The sequence below is a fragment of the Alligator sinensis genome, unplaced genomic scaffold (genome assembly GCF_000455745.1).
Source record: "Alligator sinensis unplaced genomic scaffold, ASM45574v1 scaffold200_1, whole genome shotgun sequence".
NCBI lineage: Eukaryota > Metazoa > Chordata > Crocodylia > Alligatoridae > Alligator > Alligator sinensis.
In genome coordinates this window covers 1,042,911-1,056,067 of record NW_005842453.1, presented here as the reverse complement: position 1 = coordinate 1,056,067, position 13,157 = coordinate 1,042,911, and the positions used below count along the sequence as shown (strand labels likewise).

The 13,157-nt window shown below is 47.3% G+C and overlaps 1 protein-coding gene across 1 annotated transcript in view; it reads right to left on the bottom strand.

The window, feature by feature from the left end:
* Positions 1-362: 362 nt before the first annotated feature.
* The window catches only part of LOC102383231 (b(0,+)-type amino acid transporter 1-like), a 20,621-nt gene continuing 7,826 nt past the window's right edge, over positions 363-13,157 (bottom strand). Inside the window, exons 3-6 of the mRNA XM_006030641.1 lie at positions 6,267-6,396; positions 4,137-4,261; positions 3,574-3,661; positions 363-1,653 (exon numbers count right to left, since the gene is read on the bottom strand). Of these exons, the coding sequence (XP_006030703.1) occupies positions 1,420-1,653; positions 3,574-3,661; positions 4,137-4,261; positions 6,267-6,396 (577 nt within the window). The 3' untranslated portion in view covers positions 363-1,419. The remainder of the gene's footprint in view (positions 1,654-3,573; positions 3,662-4,136; positions 4,262-6,266; positions 6,397-13,157) is intronic.

Genomic DNA, 13,157 nt, shown 5'->3' with positions numbered 1-13,157 from the left:
GGAGCTGCTAGTCATATCGCTGCATTGCAAAATGATCGGAACAGAGTGAGATGTAAAGGGCCATGGATATCAGAGAAAGATCATTCCAGAGGGGCTCAAATTAATTTATTTGGGATGGAGCTTATTTGGCTATAAAACCCTGGTAACAGAAATACTATCATAATCATAGTCTCTTGCATCCAGCTTCAAAAGGATTGGAAGGAGAGAAATTAAACTGCAAAATTTGCTGGTAGAGTAATATTAAAGAAGATTTAATATTGTTGGGGAGGGAAAGCTGGAACTTACCCTAGAATTATCTTTATTTGTTCAAGAATAAAAAAACAAATCTTTTAAAAGGAATCTCACTCCATTTTAATGTCCTGTTTTTAATGTAATTATCTTACAATGCTATAAGCACGAAGCAACTTATTTTTGGCTGTGTAAACATCATTAGCAATTTACATTTTAGTGTACTTGTAAACCCCAGACAGCATTAATAAAAATGCTAACACAATAGTAATGCTGCATACAGACTGCTGCTGAGAAGAGTCAGACCAAAGGAATGACGCTTATGGTTTTTCCGCGCCCCTGGCATTCCCACACAAACTAAAACAAGGTAGAGGCTAGTTATCCAAACAGTGCTGATGTATCAGCCTTATTCATCATTATTGCCCAGCCCATTTACCATTTGTATTAAAGTAGCTTACAGGGTGAAATCATGGCTCGTTATTGAATGCAAGGCTAGAGCGGGACTCAGAAGATGGCAGCACGTTGTCCGAATAAACCACAGATTTCCTACGTGATGTTCAGCTGGCTTTTGTCATGGAAGTTTCTTTTTTCCCTGCAGGTTGCATTTATGTGATGGGGGTTTGTGGTGGAAATAACTTAGGGCCTACTATGGGAAACCGATGGAGGTTGCATCTTGCTACAGAAATAACAGCACACTGCCAGTCATGAGGCTGGATGCCATTATGAAATGAAGCCACCAACTTCTCTGGGGAATAGTTGTCTCTCATGAAAGAGTCGATCCCTCCTGGTACAGTCTGTAGTCTGCTGCCTCAGAAATTGTAGTGGGAGAAGCACAGGTGTGGAGGTCATCAGGCATCCTCCCGCTATTTAAAGAGATCCCAAGGAAATGCATAAGAAATCTTCAGCTGGCCCCTCCTGCCCCTTTCTTGTTGACATTTTGGTGCCGTTTTCACCCTTTTCTCCTGCAGCAGCAGTTTCCAGTTTGTTTGTGACCTCACTCCCAGTCCAAGCCTAACCTGCACAACTGAATTTCTGTCAGATTCACAACCCTGGTCTGTAAGTGCCGTAACCCTGTTTGGGGTCACAACCCCTATTTTGGGAACAACTGCCCTACAGACAAGCTGTTTTACACCTGTCTTGCAAAATCTACTAAGTGGGAGCAGCCAGCAGTGCCATAGGATTAATGTTGAATCAGTTCACGTTCTTAGCAGCAGGAGCAACTTCCAGGAGCAGCTGGAGATGCAAAGTGACCCCTGGTAAGAACCGGGGGTGACATTTAAAATGAACCAAAGGGAAATAGACAATGACCCCACTGAGAATGAACAGAATGACGTAGAAGAACTCCATTTGGGGCTGGTCGATGATGGGTGCAAGCACCAGGTACACAGATGCAATCAGAATAATTATCGGCATAAAAATTGGAACCTGTGAAGGCAAAGCATCAATTTAAAAGATCACAAAATCCATGGACTTGGCAAATACCACTCCCACCTCAGCACTGAAATGCAGAAAGGACATAGCACCTTGCAGGACTGGGCTCCAGTGTATGGAATTCCAGCCAGTCTTTGCATCACTGCTCATTTCCTCCACATACACAAGTGCTGCTGCACTTACACCCACGTTTGTATGCATGAATCATGTACACAGGCACTTGGTAGTTGGGCATGTTTGCCCAGGTGGGTGGATGCCCAGGCTTAGATATTCTTTCCACATGTTTGGCCATAGGAACGTTTAAGATTCAAAACAGCTCCATCAAGCGATGGTAAATGTACAAGAGGAACGATCCTCCAGAGTCAGGGGACAGATGAGATGCCCCATTTGGTCTTTTTCATCCCTGACTTCTCTGAATTCCCTTCTGAATACAAGATTCTGAATTATGCCAGGGGATATGCTCTTCCTGTTGCACTGTGGAGACAGGGAACGTCTTTCCTAGAGCTCCCCAGCCTTATCTCCTGGAAAGCACTGCTCCACCTGCCATAAATGCCGGATATTTCCCTTTGGGCCCCATCTCTAATGGCACAGTTCTAACAGAAACTGCTGTTCCACCAGGAGTGTGAAAGTGAGTCTCTTACAGACAGTGGCACATCACACAGCCAGATTCTTTTATGGCTCTGGCCCCCTTGGACAAGATCATGGACTTCAGGTGCTAGGGACATGAGCTTCTACATTCGGAACTAATGAACTTGGCTGTCAAGACAAGACCCGTAACAGGCTGATAGCTCCTGCAGTTTGGCCTGGGCACAGATATTGCATTTCATGCACACTGAGCAGAGGGTTGCATCTCCACTGCTTAGTGCCAGTTCAGCCAACAAGGTGGAATTCAGGGTTTTTTAGCAATGCTTGAAGCAGCAGAACACTGACCGCTCTTGTCCCCCCAGCTTTACCTGCAGCAAGTTACAGTGGTTTTGGCGTCTTGGGGCCATATGCCTTGTGCAGCAAGGTTGATTGCTCAGCTTTAGTAATAAGTAGCAAGGACAGATATGGGGTGGTTTGGATAGAGAAAATTCTGCCTCAAGCAGGGGGTTGGATTCTGTAATTTTATGATGTCAAGACAGAATCACAGAAGAGAGAGGTGGAAGTCACAGCAGGACATCAAGTCCATCAGCCTCCATCAGAGTGGCTGGGTCCAACTGGGCCTTCACTTGTGCTTTTTCAAGACTGCCTCTGCACCCCCATCTCAGGAAGACTGCCACAATTTAGGACTCATTGTCACTCTGAGGAAAAGCCTCCGGTTTGTGAATGCAGCCTGTACTGCATGCCTTTTAACGCCAGCTCTTCTGTGTGGGAAACTCCCCTTTCAGATGAGTTGTCTGCCTAACTGGAGAAGGCCTGCAGCACCATCTGTTGGATACTGGGAAGGGAAATGGTGGGACTCCAGCACAAGCTTTCCTAGCAAAGCTATGGCCTGTGCAATGTCTGGGATGTCACTGCTTGACAGTTCCCTAGAGGCAAACCACGGAGATTACTCCAGCTGTGCCACAGTGAGGTGGGGGAGATGTCCTTTTAGAGCTCCCCTCCTCCTTCAGCTTTTACTGACAGACTGGGGGAGGAAGTGAGGTGACTAGGGCCAGGGAAGGAAGCAGCAGCTCTAGAGATCAGAACTGCCTTTCATTTCCTCTCTTGTGCTCCTAGCAAGAAGTAGTAGCTGAAAACATGCTCTGTGCTGCTGTGCTAGGTGGGCTGTCAAGTCGGTAGCCATCTGTTCTTATAAGGCTCCACTGCTCCATCCTTCAGGGTGGGATGAGACAAAACATTTGTTTAAATGAAGCCTTTAATGGATGCACTTCATCCTGCCCTCCAGGGGCAGAGAATAAAAGAAAAAAGGTGATTATTTTAAATATTTACCTTATAAGCTCTTGGCAGTTCCGGTTTCTTGATCTTTAAATACAGGAGACCAGCAATAGTTGTGCCATAGAAAATCCAAGCTACAAAACTGAGCAAAAAATAAAGTTATAATAGCAAGTTCAGGAATTAGATTGGCTGATGATGAGAGTCTGGCTTTTCAGACACCAATTGCATGCATCTATTAGAATAGGCACTGCCTAAAAAGGGGGCTCTTCATAACCATTTAGCATAAACGAACCCTTTTTTATTTTCCTATATCCAACACTTCTTGGACCCATGAACGTGCTCCATTTCCCACAAGTACAATGATCAGAACTTTAAAGCAGCAGGTTCAGATACATTTGTATGTCCATCTGAAGCCTCTCTAACAAGCAAATAAATCTTAATAGCAACTTTCACACCTCACACCCCTGCCAGCTAGCAAGCACTTTTTTTTCTTTTTTTTCCTTGTTTTTGTTACAGCATCTGTTTTCTGGGAAATAATCTGGGTTACAGAAAGCATTACCATTTATAAACAGTGTCAAAAACAGGATTGGGGAGGGCAATGGGAATGTTCCACATACCTGAAAAAGTTGACAATGCTGCTGAAGTTTCCTGGTATTATCATCAGTAAAGACATTGCCGATGTAAATATCAGGGCAGGGGAAGGCGTGAAGCATCGCACATGAGCCATAGACAGAATATCTGGCTGGAAATCAAAGCACAAGGTAACAGACTATCCTAAGCACAAGTTCAAAAACGCTTACTCCTGTGTACTGCAGAGGGAGTTTTGCACAAAACCCTAGTTCATAACTGGACCAGGATGTAGAAGCAGCTCTACTTGGAGGAATGTAAATGCAGAGCTCCTCAAGACTGTTTTTTATCTCTCACTGATTTCATATTGGATTTGCTCAGCCTGCAAGGAAAAGATGACATTTTCTAGCTGCTGGCTACACAAATCCAGGCTGCGAGTCAAGCCGACCCTCCCCTATCGTGGATCATGAAGAAGATTCTGAAAGAAAATCCTGCCCCAAGTTACACCCGTGTCCCCTGCTGTTCTCCAGCTCTGCCCTCAGGTATCTCTATGGCAGGTTCGTTAGTGGGACCATTTGGGGAACTAGCCACCCAGAAATGAAAGGCCGCTGCCGTGCATGCATTTAACACAAACCCAGAATTGTTTCAGAACGTGGAGTGACACTGGCTTATTTCACTGCCTGGTTCAATAGGAGAGTTCATTGAGACAGACTGTATTTTTTACTTACTTTCTGGGGAGAAAAAAAACCCCAAAACATTGCATGCCCAGACAAAATTCAGCACTAGTGCCTGGAAATCTGGGTAAGAGTTCAATATTTGCGCAACTGGTTACTGCAACTGTTCAGATGCTCTGTGCTTTCAGATCCTGAACTGCTCAGCACAGATGCCTGCTAAATTTCACATCTCTCTATGCCTGGGTGCTACCAACTTCTATTTCTAAAAGGAACTGTGCAGTAAAGAAACCACAAAGCCACTCCTCTGCAATGGCCAAACCAGTGTGAAAATGCAGGGGCTGCAGAATCCTTGCACTTAGGCAGCTGAAAGGAGAAATGGAAAGTGGGGGAGAGAACAGATAGGAGCTGAAATTTCCCCTTGCTGAAGCCTGAGACCATTGCTTTTAGTCCTGTTCCCTATGGCCACAGAGAAAAACCCATCTCCATCTTCTCTGTAATCACCTTTCAGGTATTTGAAGACTGTTATTAAATCCCTCCTTAAACTTCTCTTCTCCAGACTAAATAACACTAGTTCTTTCAGCCTTTTCTCATGGGTTTACCAAAGGTAGACTATGACAGACTAGCCTGATATCTATCTTTGATAGGATAAGTGATTTTCTATGTGAGCGATTTGAAGAATATCTTTCTGCTGAAGGCAAAGGAAGAGCTCCCCGTCTTCTTCCTGGGCGACCCAGTCCAGCCTGTCTCAGTCCACCAGAATCACTGGACAAGCTCTTACAAGTGAAAGACCTGGAGGCTACATCTGTGCTAAGCATTTGTGATGATATTCCCCAATCAATCTATGTACAGCACCAGCAAGTGGAGAAGGAGCCCAGATAGAGCCAGGGCACAGATATCTTCACCCCTGGTGGTGACATGGGTTACAAAAGCCCGTGCTGTGCCTGTGCTACTGCCTCTTGCACCCATTGCCAGCTACATGTGGAATCGCATTTCTCCCACTCCTGGAAGTGCCAAATGCTAATTGGGAGCAGACTCATTGGGAGAGACGATGCACTAGTTAAGGCTCAGCGGGTACAAGGATACTGTGCAAGGCACCACCATGCTAACACATGCTGTGCTGTCCCATGCAGACCAGAAGCAGAGTAACTGTACGTGTGTGGGGCTAGGCAAGGCCACTCAGCAGAGCACCTGGGGCAGTGTGCAGCACTACACTACTGTGCCAACCTTGCTTCAAATCCAGGAATCAGTAAATGAGCCAGGCAGGCAAGGTATCTCCTTGTGCCACCTCCCACTACAGATGGGTGTGAAAGGAGGTGTTGTTGGGAGCAAACATCTCTCGTGTGAAAATGAGCAGGAAAAAATTCTTCAGGGGAACCATCAAGTGACAAGGGTGCACTGATATGCCAGCAAAGGGCTCAGACAAACCTGCAGTGTCTTCCTTTCTGCTTCCTGTAGCACCAGAAAGGGTAAAAGGCAAAGCTAAAAAGATGGTTTCCACTCCCTTACCATGTGACCTTCTCTGGCAGCAATGTAGCACATGCGGCCTCCGCTGAAGAACGTGCCGTTTGCAGACCCAAATGTAGAGATGGCAACTGCCAAGGAGATCAGCCAGGCCCAGCTGCCCAGGACTTTGTTCCTGGGAAGAAAAATGATAGAGAAATATAACGGTGCGGCTACAGGTCATGTGAGAGCAAAGAATTTTAAGTGTGATTTTGAAAAGTGGGCACCAACCTTTCTGGTAGGCCTGCCACAAAGTAGCCCTGCACCCTCCCCATGTGCCACTGATCCCCTTCTCCTGCCCAATCTGCTGCTCTGCTATCTGTTTCCTCCTTGTGTTGCCAATCTGCTGCTGTTTTCTGCTTCTTACCCCGTCTGCCACTGTGCTGCCTGTTTCCTCCCCAGCTGCCATGTGCCACACACAGAGGTTGCCTGTGCCCCTTATGGCACGTGGGCTGTGAGTTAGCCACCCCTGAGTTAGAAGAAACAATCACAGAGGCACAGAGGACTGGAAGGGTTTTCTAGGCCATCAAATTCAGTCCCTTGCTGTTGCAGGCAACTACGTCAGATAACTGTTCATAAGGTGATCATGTTCTGTCTTAGCAGTAGTTATATTTTTTGCCCCAGGTGCTCCCCCTGGAAGGCTGCTCCACATCCTTGCTTCTCTGTTGGTTAGAAATTGTCTAACTTCCAGCTGAAACCAAGTTACGGCCAGTTTATTTCTATTTATTCCTGTGATATTTTCTTTTGCTTAAACAGTTTTTCTTCCTCCTCAGCATTTCATCCCAATGTATTTGTAAGAGGCCAATGATAGCCTCTCTCACCCTTTGTTTTCCCAAGCTGCACAAGCCAAACTCTTCCAGCGTTTTCTTGTAAGACCAATCCTTTCTGCACCCTATCATTCGCATCTCCATTCTCTGCACCTACCCCAGCCTCAATTCATCTTATTCTGGCTGTGGGCCATAACTTAGTGCCCCAAGGGGCAAGACCAGCTGCCTGGGGTAGCCTTCCTAAACACCATAAAAGTTCCATCAAGATGTAGCAGGAGAGGTAAAAAGGGAGGGTACTCCAAGGAACTGGAGTTGTGCAGGAATTACTTGGCCACCAGGGGATTTCAATGCCGTCCATGAGGCCTAGGTCTGCTAGAGGAGGTACTACATTTGCTGATTTCCAAGACGATGGTACCAGCTGCACCTTATTTATTAAAGATCCTTGCTAATGGATTTACATGCTGGTTCTTTCAGTATACTGGGATAGAGATTATTCAGGCCTTCTTTGAGTGTTGCTTCCACCTCAAATGTGGTAATTTCCATTGTGATACCCTCTTTCCATACACTGCAACACCCTCCCTTCCTTAATTCATCTTTAAGCAAGGATTCAACTCTATGTCAAACAGAGGTGGTCAAGTTCAGAGCCTTCCACAGGCAATGGTAAACCATTCCTTTCAAGAAAAAGATTGCATATGAGACTATATCTATGCAAGGAACACCATGAATGACATCCCAGGACTGAAATGCATGCTTCTGGATAAATATTTATATTTTATGTAACCCAGGTAACACCCAGGGGTGTGCCCTGTCTGCCAGTGGAATATAAACTATATTCATATTTACTTATTGTAGCAATAAATTTGTATAAGAAACATTAAATATTTACAGTAAAATTACTATGTGACACCATATACAATAACCTGCAATCAACATATTGTACCACTTCGAGGGACTGCAAAAACATAAACCGAGCGATTCACAGCATATACAATAATTAACCCCTCTGCACAGAATAAGCATTAACACTTTGGAACAGGTAAGTCAAGGCATCAACACAATAAACACATATGAACATCAACTTAGATAACCCAGGTACACTGAGGTAGCAATACCATAGATGTACACAGGCAACAATACAGGTATGTTCCGATAATAGGCAATAAACACATAGAGGCAATGAAGACAGATAAACGCATATAAACTCCCTTAAGGAGTACCCATAACTATATTAACCTCCACAGCATGAAACAACAATCACAAAATAAGGGGGTGCACTCAGCACCTCCCAGGGTGTTCCCTGGAGCCCCTCCCCCCCTTCAGGGCCCCAGGATGTGCACATGCCCCCTCCCACAATGGAGGAGGGTGGAGGCGACAGACCTTCCTCTTCCAAGCCCACCTCCCCTGCGGGACCGAATTCCCCAGCAGCTCGTGATTCCTCTCTGAAGCAGCCAAGGCTCGTCCCCTGGTGGCCAGTGCCATGAGGGCCTCTCTCCAGCAGTGCCTCCCGCTCCTCTTGATGGCCTGGTGCCCTGCACTGGACACCCAAGGCACTCCCACAGGAACCAAACCCTTCCTGGCTCCGGTTCCCTGGCCTCACACCAGGGGTCCTTCCCTTTCCCGGGCCCTGCTTTGGGCACCGGGCCTCTTTTAGTTTAATGCAGAGCCACACTGCGGGGCTCCGGTTACTTGGCCTAAAGCTGGGGCTAACTTGAGCAGCCTCAAGCTGCTCCCAGAGCCGACTCTCCATGCGCTGGCCCGTACATCGTGTGGGGCCCGAGCAGCCTCAAGCTGCTGCCAGGGCCAGCCCTCCATGCGCTGATCCATGCACCGCCTACCCAGCCGCTTGCCAGATTCACAGGCTCAAGCTGCCTCGAGTGGCTCCTATAGTCTGTGCACCAATCTATGCACTGTCGAGGCTCAGGCAGGGTCCTGAGGAGGGTTGTCTCCAGAGCTCATCATCCCTCGCCGCGTGTCCTCCTCTCAGCATGCCAAGCACGCTCCCCTTTTATACACTTAAGGGGCTCCACCCTCGAAGTTCTCCAGACCTGGCAGGGTGCAGGCTGGAACCAGGTCTAGACTGCTCCTTGCCCCCTCCCTTCAGGGAAAGGGTGTGGCCTTGCTTTCCCTGGCTTGCTTCTGATTAGCAAATGGGCTCCACCAATTGGAATTGCAGAATCTTGAACCCAGGACTCATCCAGAGCTCAAAAGGCAAGTCTGCTACATATAATTTATACTATATCAAATTTATATCAACATACATTTATCAGCCCCTCAGTAACAGGCCGCGTAATGCTACAGATGTTTTCCCTCATAGCTGTGCCGGTGTGATCCCCGACTGGGCTGGTGGAAGTCATTCGCGTCAATGCAGTTCTACCAGGCAACAATATGCTTTTACTGTAATAGCTTGTTCTGCTTGCAGTAGGTGGGTTTACTATACTGTTACAAAACACGCCTTTTATGATATAGCTGTTTCCACCTTACCAGTGCTTTTCAGCTACAGTATGGTGGAACAGTGATATGTTCTGAGTGTAGAAACAGCCTTAGGTACAACCGTCCTGCTAAAACAGAATAAGTTCTACAAAGACATCTGATAGTTTCAGTGCTTTGAGTCCAGGAAACAGCATATGGAGCCTTGCCCAAGAAAGGCTACTAGATGCAATGGACCTGATTCTCCTGTCTCACCACGGTAAATCAGGAGTGATTCCACATCTGCCGATAGGAGTATGCTGATTTGAAATGAGCCAAAGGAAAGTCAGAACCAGGAAAACACAGGCAGGCTTGAACTAATGGATCTGAAGTCAAATTAATGGAATTTTGGATCTGGACTGGGTCTAGACATTGCGGCTCTATTCCACCCTCCCAAAAAGTCAGGCTGGCAGATGTGTGTCTGTGGACAGATACTGGCAGGATGTCTTATTTTTCCCACATGCAAAATGGTACTTAAAATCAAATTCTATGTTTTTTAGAGAAGACTGAGGAGGAAACAGAGCGTGAAATCAACAGCACGACATTTGAGGTAATAACATTAGCCTCACAAGGAAATGAATGTGTGAGCATATGCATCTTAACGGACCAACACCCCAGATCCAAACCACCTCGGAGTTCAGGATACTTGAAGACCTGATCTGTATCTTATGTTTTATGCCCATCTCTACTGCTGTGTAACAGAAGGGTAAGAAAAAAACAGGACACAAAAAGGAAAGGTGGCAGCAGCTGTGGCAGAACAGGGTGTGAGGGAATGGACAGAGGTGGGCAGGGGCTTGGGGGCGCAATTCACATAGCAGTTCATTATTCTGGGAGACAGGTCCAAAAATACAAGCCTGGAAATGGCCAGATTAAGGACCAGACTTTCTGCCCACTGAAGGCTCAGTGGCCTTATTTTAGCAGTAGCAATTTAAAGTTTAGGACTCGGATACCTTCCCTCTCCAACACCGTGGGATTGCATTCACTTCATGAGTTTTCAAACATTAATAAATTTACTATTTTCTAATTTGGCTTCTGGGTTTTGGAGCCTCTAGGCTCCAAATTGTTTTCAGCTTTTTCTCTGTAATCAGGGTGGCTAGTAAGTCCCTTTTTACATAACTGTATGACTTCAGACTGGCAATACGATCACAAGAAGTAACAATGCTGCTTGTTTTGTACCTGCAGAATTGGCACCTGAGTGTTTGGGCCCAGGAAATAAGCTGCAGGTACAAACTGAGTTGCTTCCTACAGGCACAGCTTCTCCCACCTGCACTGGCTGTTGAATCCCTGAGGCAGATTTTGTGAATGCAAATTATGCCACATTTCTGACATTCACTCCTAATTGTCACAGCCAGGATCAGAACCTCAGGAGCGCATGACCCTCCAGTCCACACTCTGACACTAGACAATGCCTCTCTGTCACAGTTAACATTACCCCCAGGCAGTTACATCCACGGCTGGCAGAAGGGCTTGCAGAGGCTCTTGAGAGACAGAGAGAAGAAAGATTTTGCCAATCTGGCCCCTAAGTGGGGCCAGACAACAACAAAACAGAAATGCATGGCTGCAGAGCACTTTAAAAGGGCCCAATTCTGCAGAAATCTTGGGTTCAGATCAAAACGCTCCAAAACAGAGCAGTTTCAGCAACTTCTGTCTGCACTGCCTCTCAACCCCGGCACTGTTTTCAGAATGGGAGGGGGGTAAAGGGGCAGAGGGAGCTTGGTCTGGGGGTTTTCAGCCAGCACTGGATGTATTGGAGTCCACCCACCCCACCCTCCAGCACGGCGAGGGAACCCGCAGAGGAGCTCTGTCTGCTCCCTTCCCCACTCCCATTCTGAGATCAGCACCAAGGCTGGGGGGAGGCGGGGTATTGCTAGGGGAAACTGACTGCAGGCACGCAGTCAGCAGCTGGATTACCCAGCTCCAGAGACTCAACAGCCTACTTCTGTTGGGTCCAGGGGATCACTAACTCATCATGCTTCCTGCAAAGCACCATGAGTGACAATGGGTGGGCTACTCTAGTCACTAGAGGCCTCACTTCTACCCTTCAGGGATCTTGCCTTCATCACCTCCCGGTTGCCACAGGCTTCCTGCCATTTGCTGGGGATGCCTCCTCTGACCTACCTGGTTGCTTGAGCTGTCCTTCTTCCCAGGCTGTGCTCTCAGGGGTGAAAAGGTTAATCAGAAAGGAAAGGGAGGCAAGTGAAAAAGGAGGGAACTCAGAAATAAGTCATTAATCCAGAGCGATGAGAGAGGAAGTGCAGAAAAAAGTTCATGACATGATCGCAAAATTGGGTTTGGTAACTTGTGTTCACTGGTCCTTTAAACTCCTCCTTATAATCACATGAAGGGCTATTATCAGAAATACCAGTGTCTAAATTAGTTCTGAAAACCTGAGGTTTAATATTTGTCTAATATTCATGGAAGGTCAAGGGCCTGGTGCATTTTTAATTAGAGCAGAGGTTGCCTCAGACCAAAATTTGTCATCCTGTCCCATGAACAACTTACCTGTGGTGAAGTCTCTGTCCTTAAAGGCTCCAAATTAAGGCTAGATGTCTTTCAAAACCAGATGTGCTGGCTCAGCTGGAAATCATAATCTGAATGTAGGAATCACTTGGGCAGTGTATGAAGGGACCAGAATAGCTTATCAAAATGGCCCTTTCTTGCTATAAAATCTGTTTTGTACCATGGTAGGTGGCACCATCCAAACTAAGAACTGACTGCACATAACTGGTTCTGCGCTTGTGAGATACTCTGGAAATCTTTGCACTGAGATAAAAATTTGAATATTATAAAAGGCCTAGTACTTCAGTCTGTATCTGTCTGTCCCTAACGCTGGGGAGCAACTATGCATGCGCCCTGGAGAGGGCAGGAAGCAATTGGCTGCATGGGCCCCGCCCCCTCAGGCAAGGAGCCAGAGGCAGAAGGAGCCTTAGGTTTTAAAACTATATTGACTTGCCTGGCTCCTGTCAAAGCTGACAGATGACAGGGGCAGAAGGACCCAGGGGGAGCCTCAGCAGGACTGAGCAGCCCAACTGCCCATCCCTGACAATTGCACTCCCTGCTTGCCAGCACAGTGGGCACCATGTGGTCTGGCTGCATAGCCAAAGTGGGGAGCATGAAGCCACTGGTAGGGTGTGTGTGTGGGTCTGGTGTGAGTGTGTGTCATGGGGGTGTGTGGAGGTGTACAGTGTGGGCATGTATGTGTGTGTGTGTGTGTTGTGTGTGCAGCCAGGGGCAGAGTGGGTGGGTGGGTGTGGTTGTGGAGTCAAGGGCAGAGCGGGTGGGTGTGGGTGTACAGCCAAGGGCAGAGTGGGTGGGTGGGTGTGCAGCCAAGGGCAGAGTGGGTGGGTGGGTGCATTTGTGGAGCCAGGGGCAAAGTACATGGGTGGGTGTGGTTGTGAAGCCAGGGGCACAGTGGGTCGGTGGCTATGGTTGTTCAGCCAATGGCTGGGTGGGTAGGTAAATGTGGCTGTGCAGCCTGGGGCAGAGTGGGAGGGTGGTTGTGAGTGTGCAGTCAGGGACTAGCTGGGTGGGTGGGCATGATTGTGCAGCCAAGAGCACAGTGGATCATAGAATCACACAAGTAGGGTCGGAAGGGACCTTGTAGATCTTCAAGTCCGACCCCCTGCCTAGACAGGAGGAAAACTGCGCTCAAGAGACACCAGCC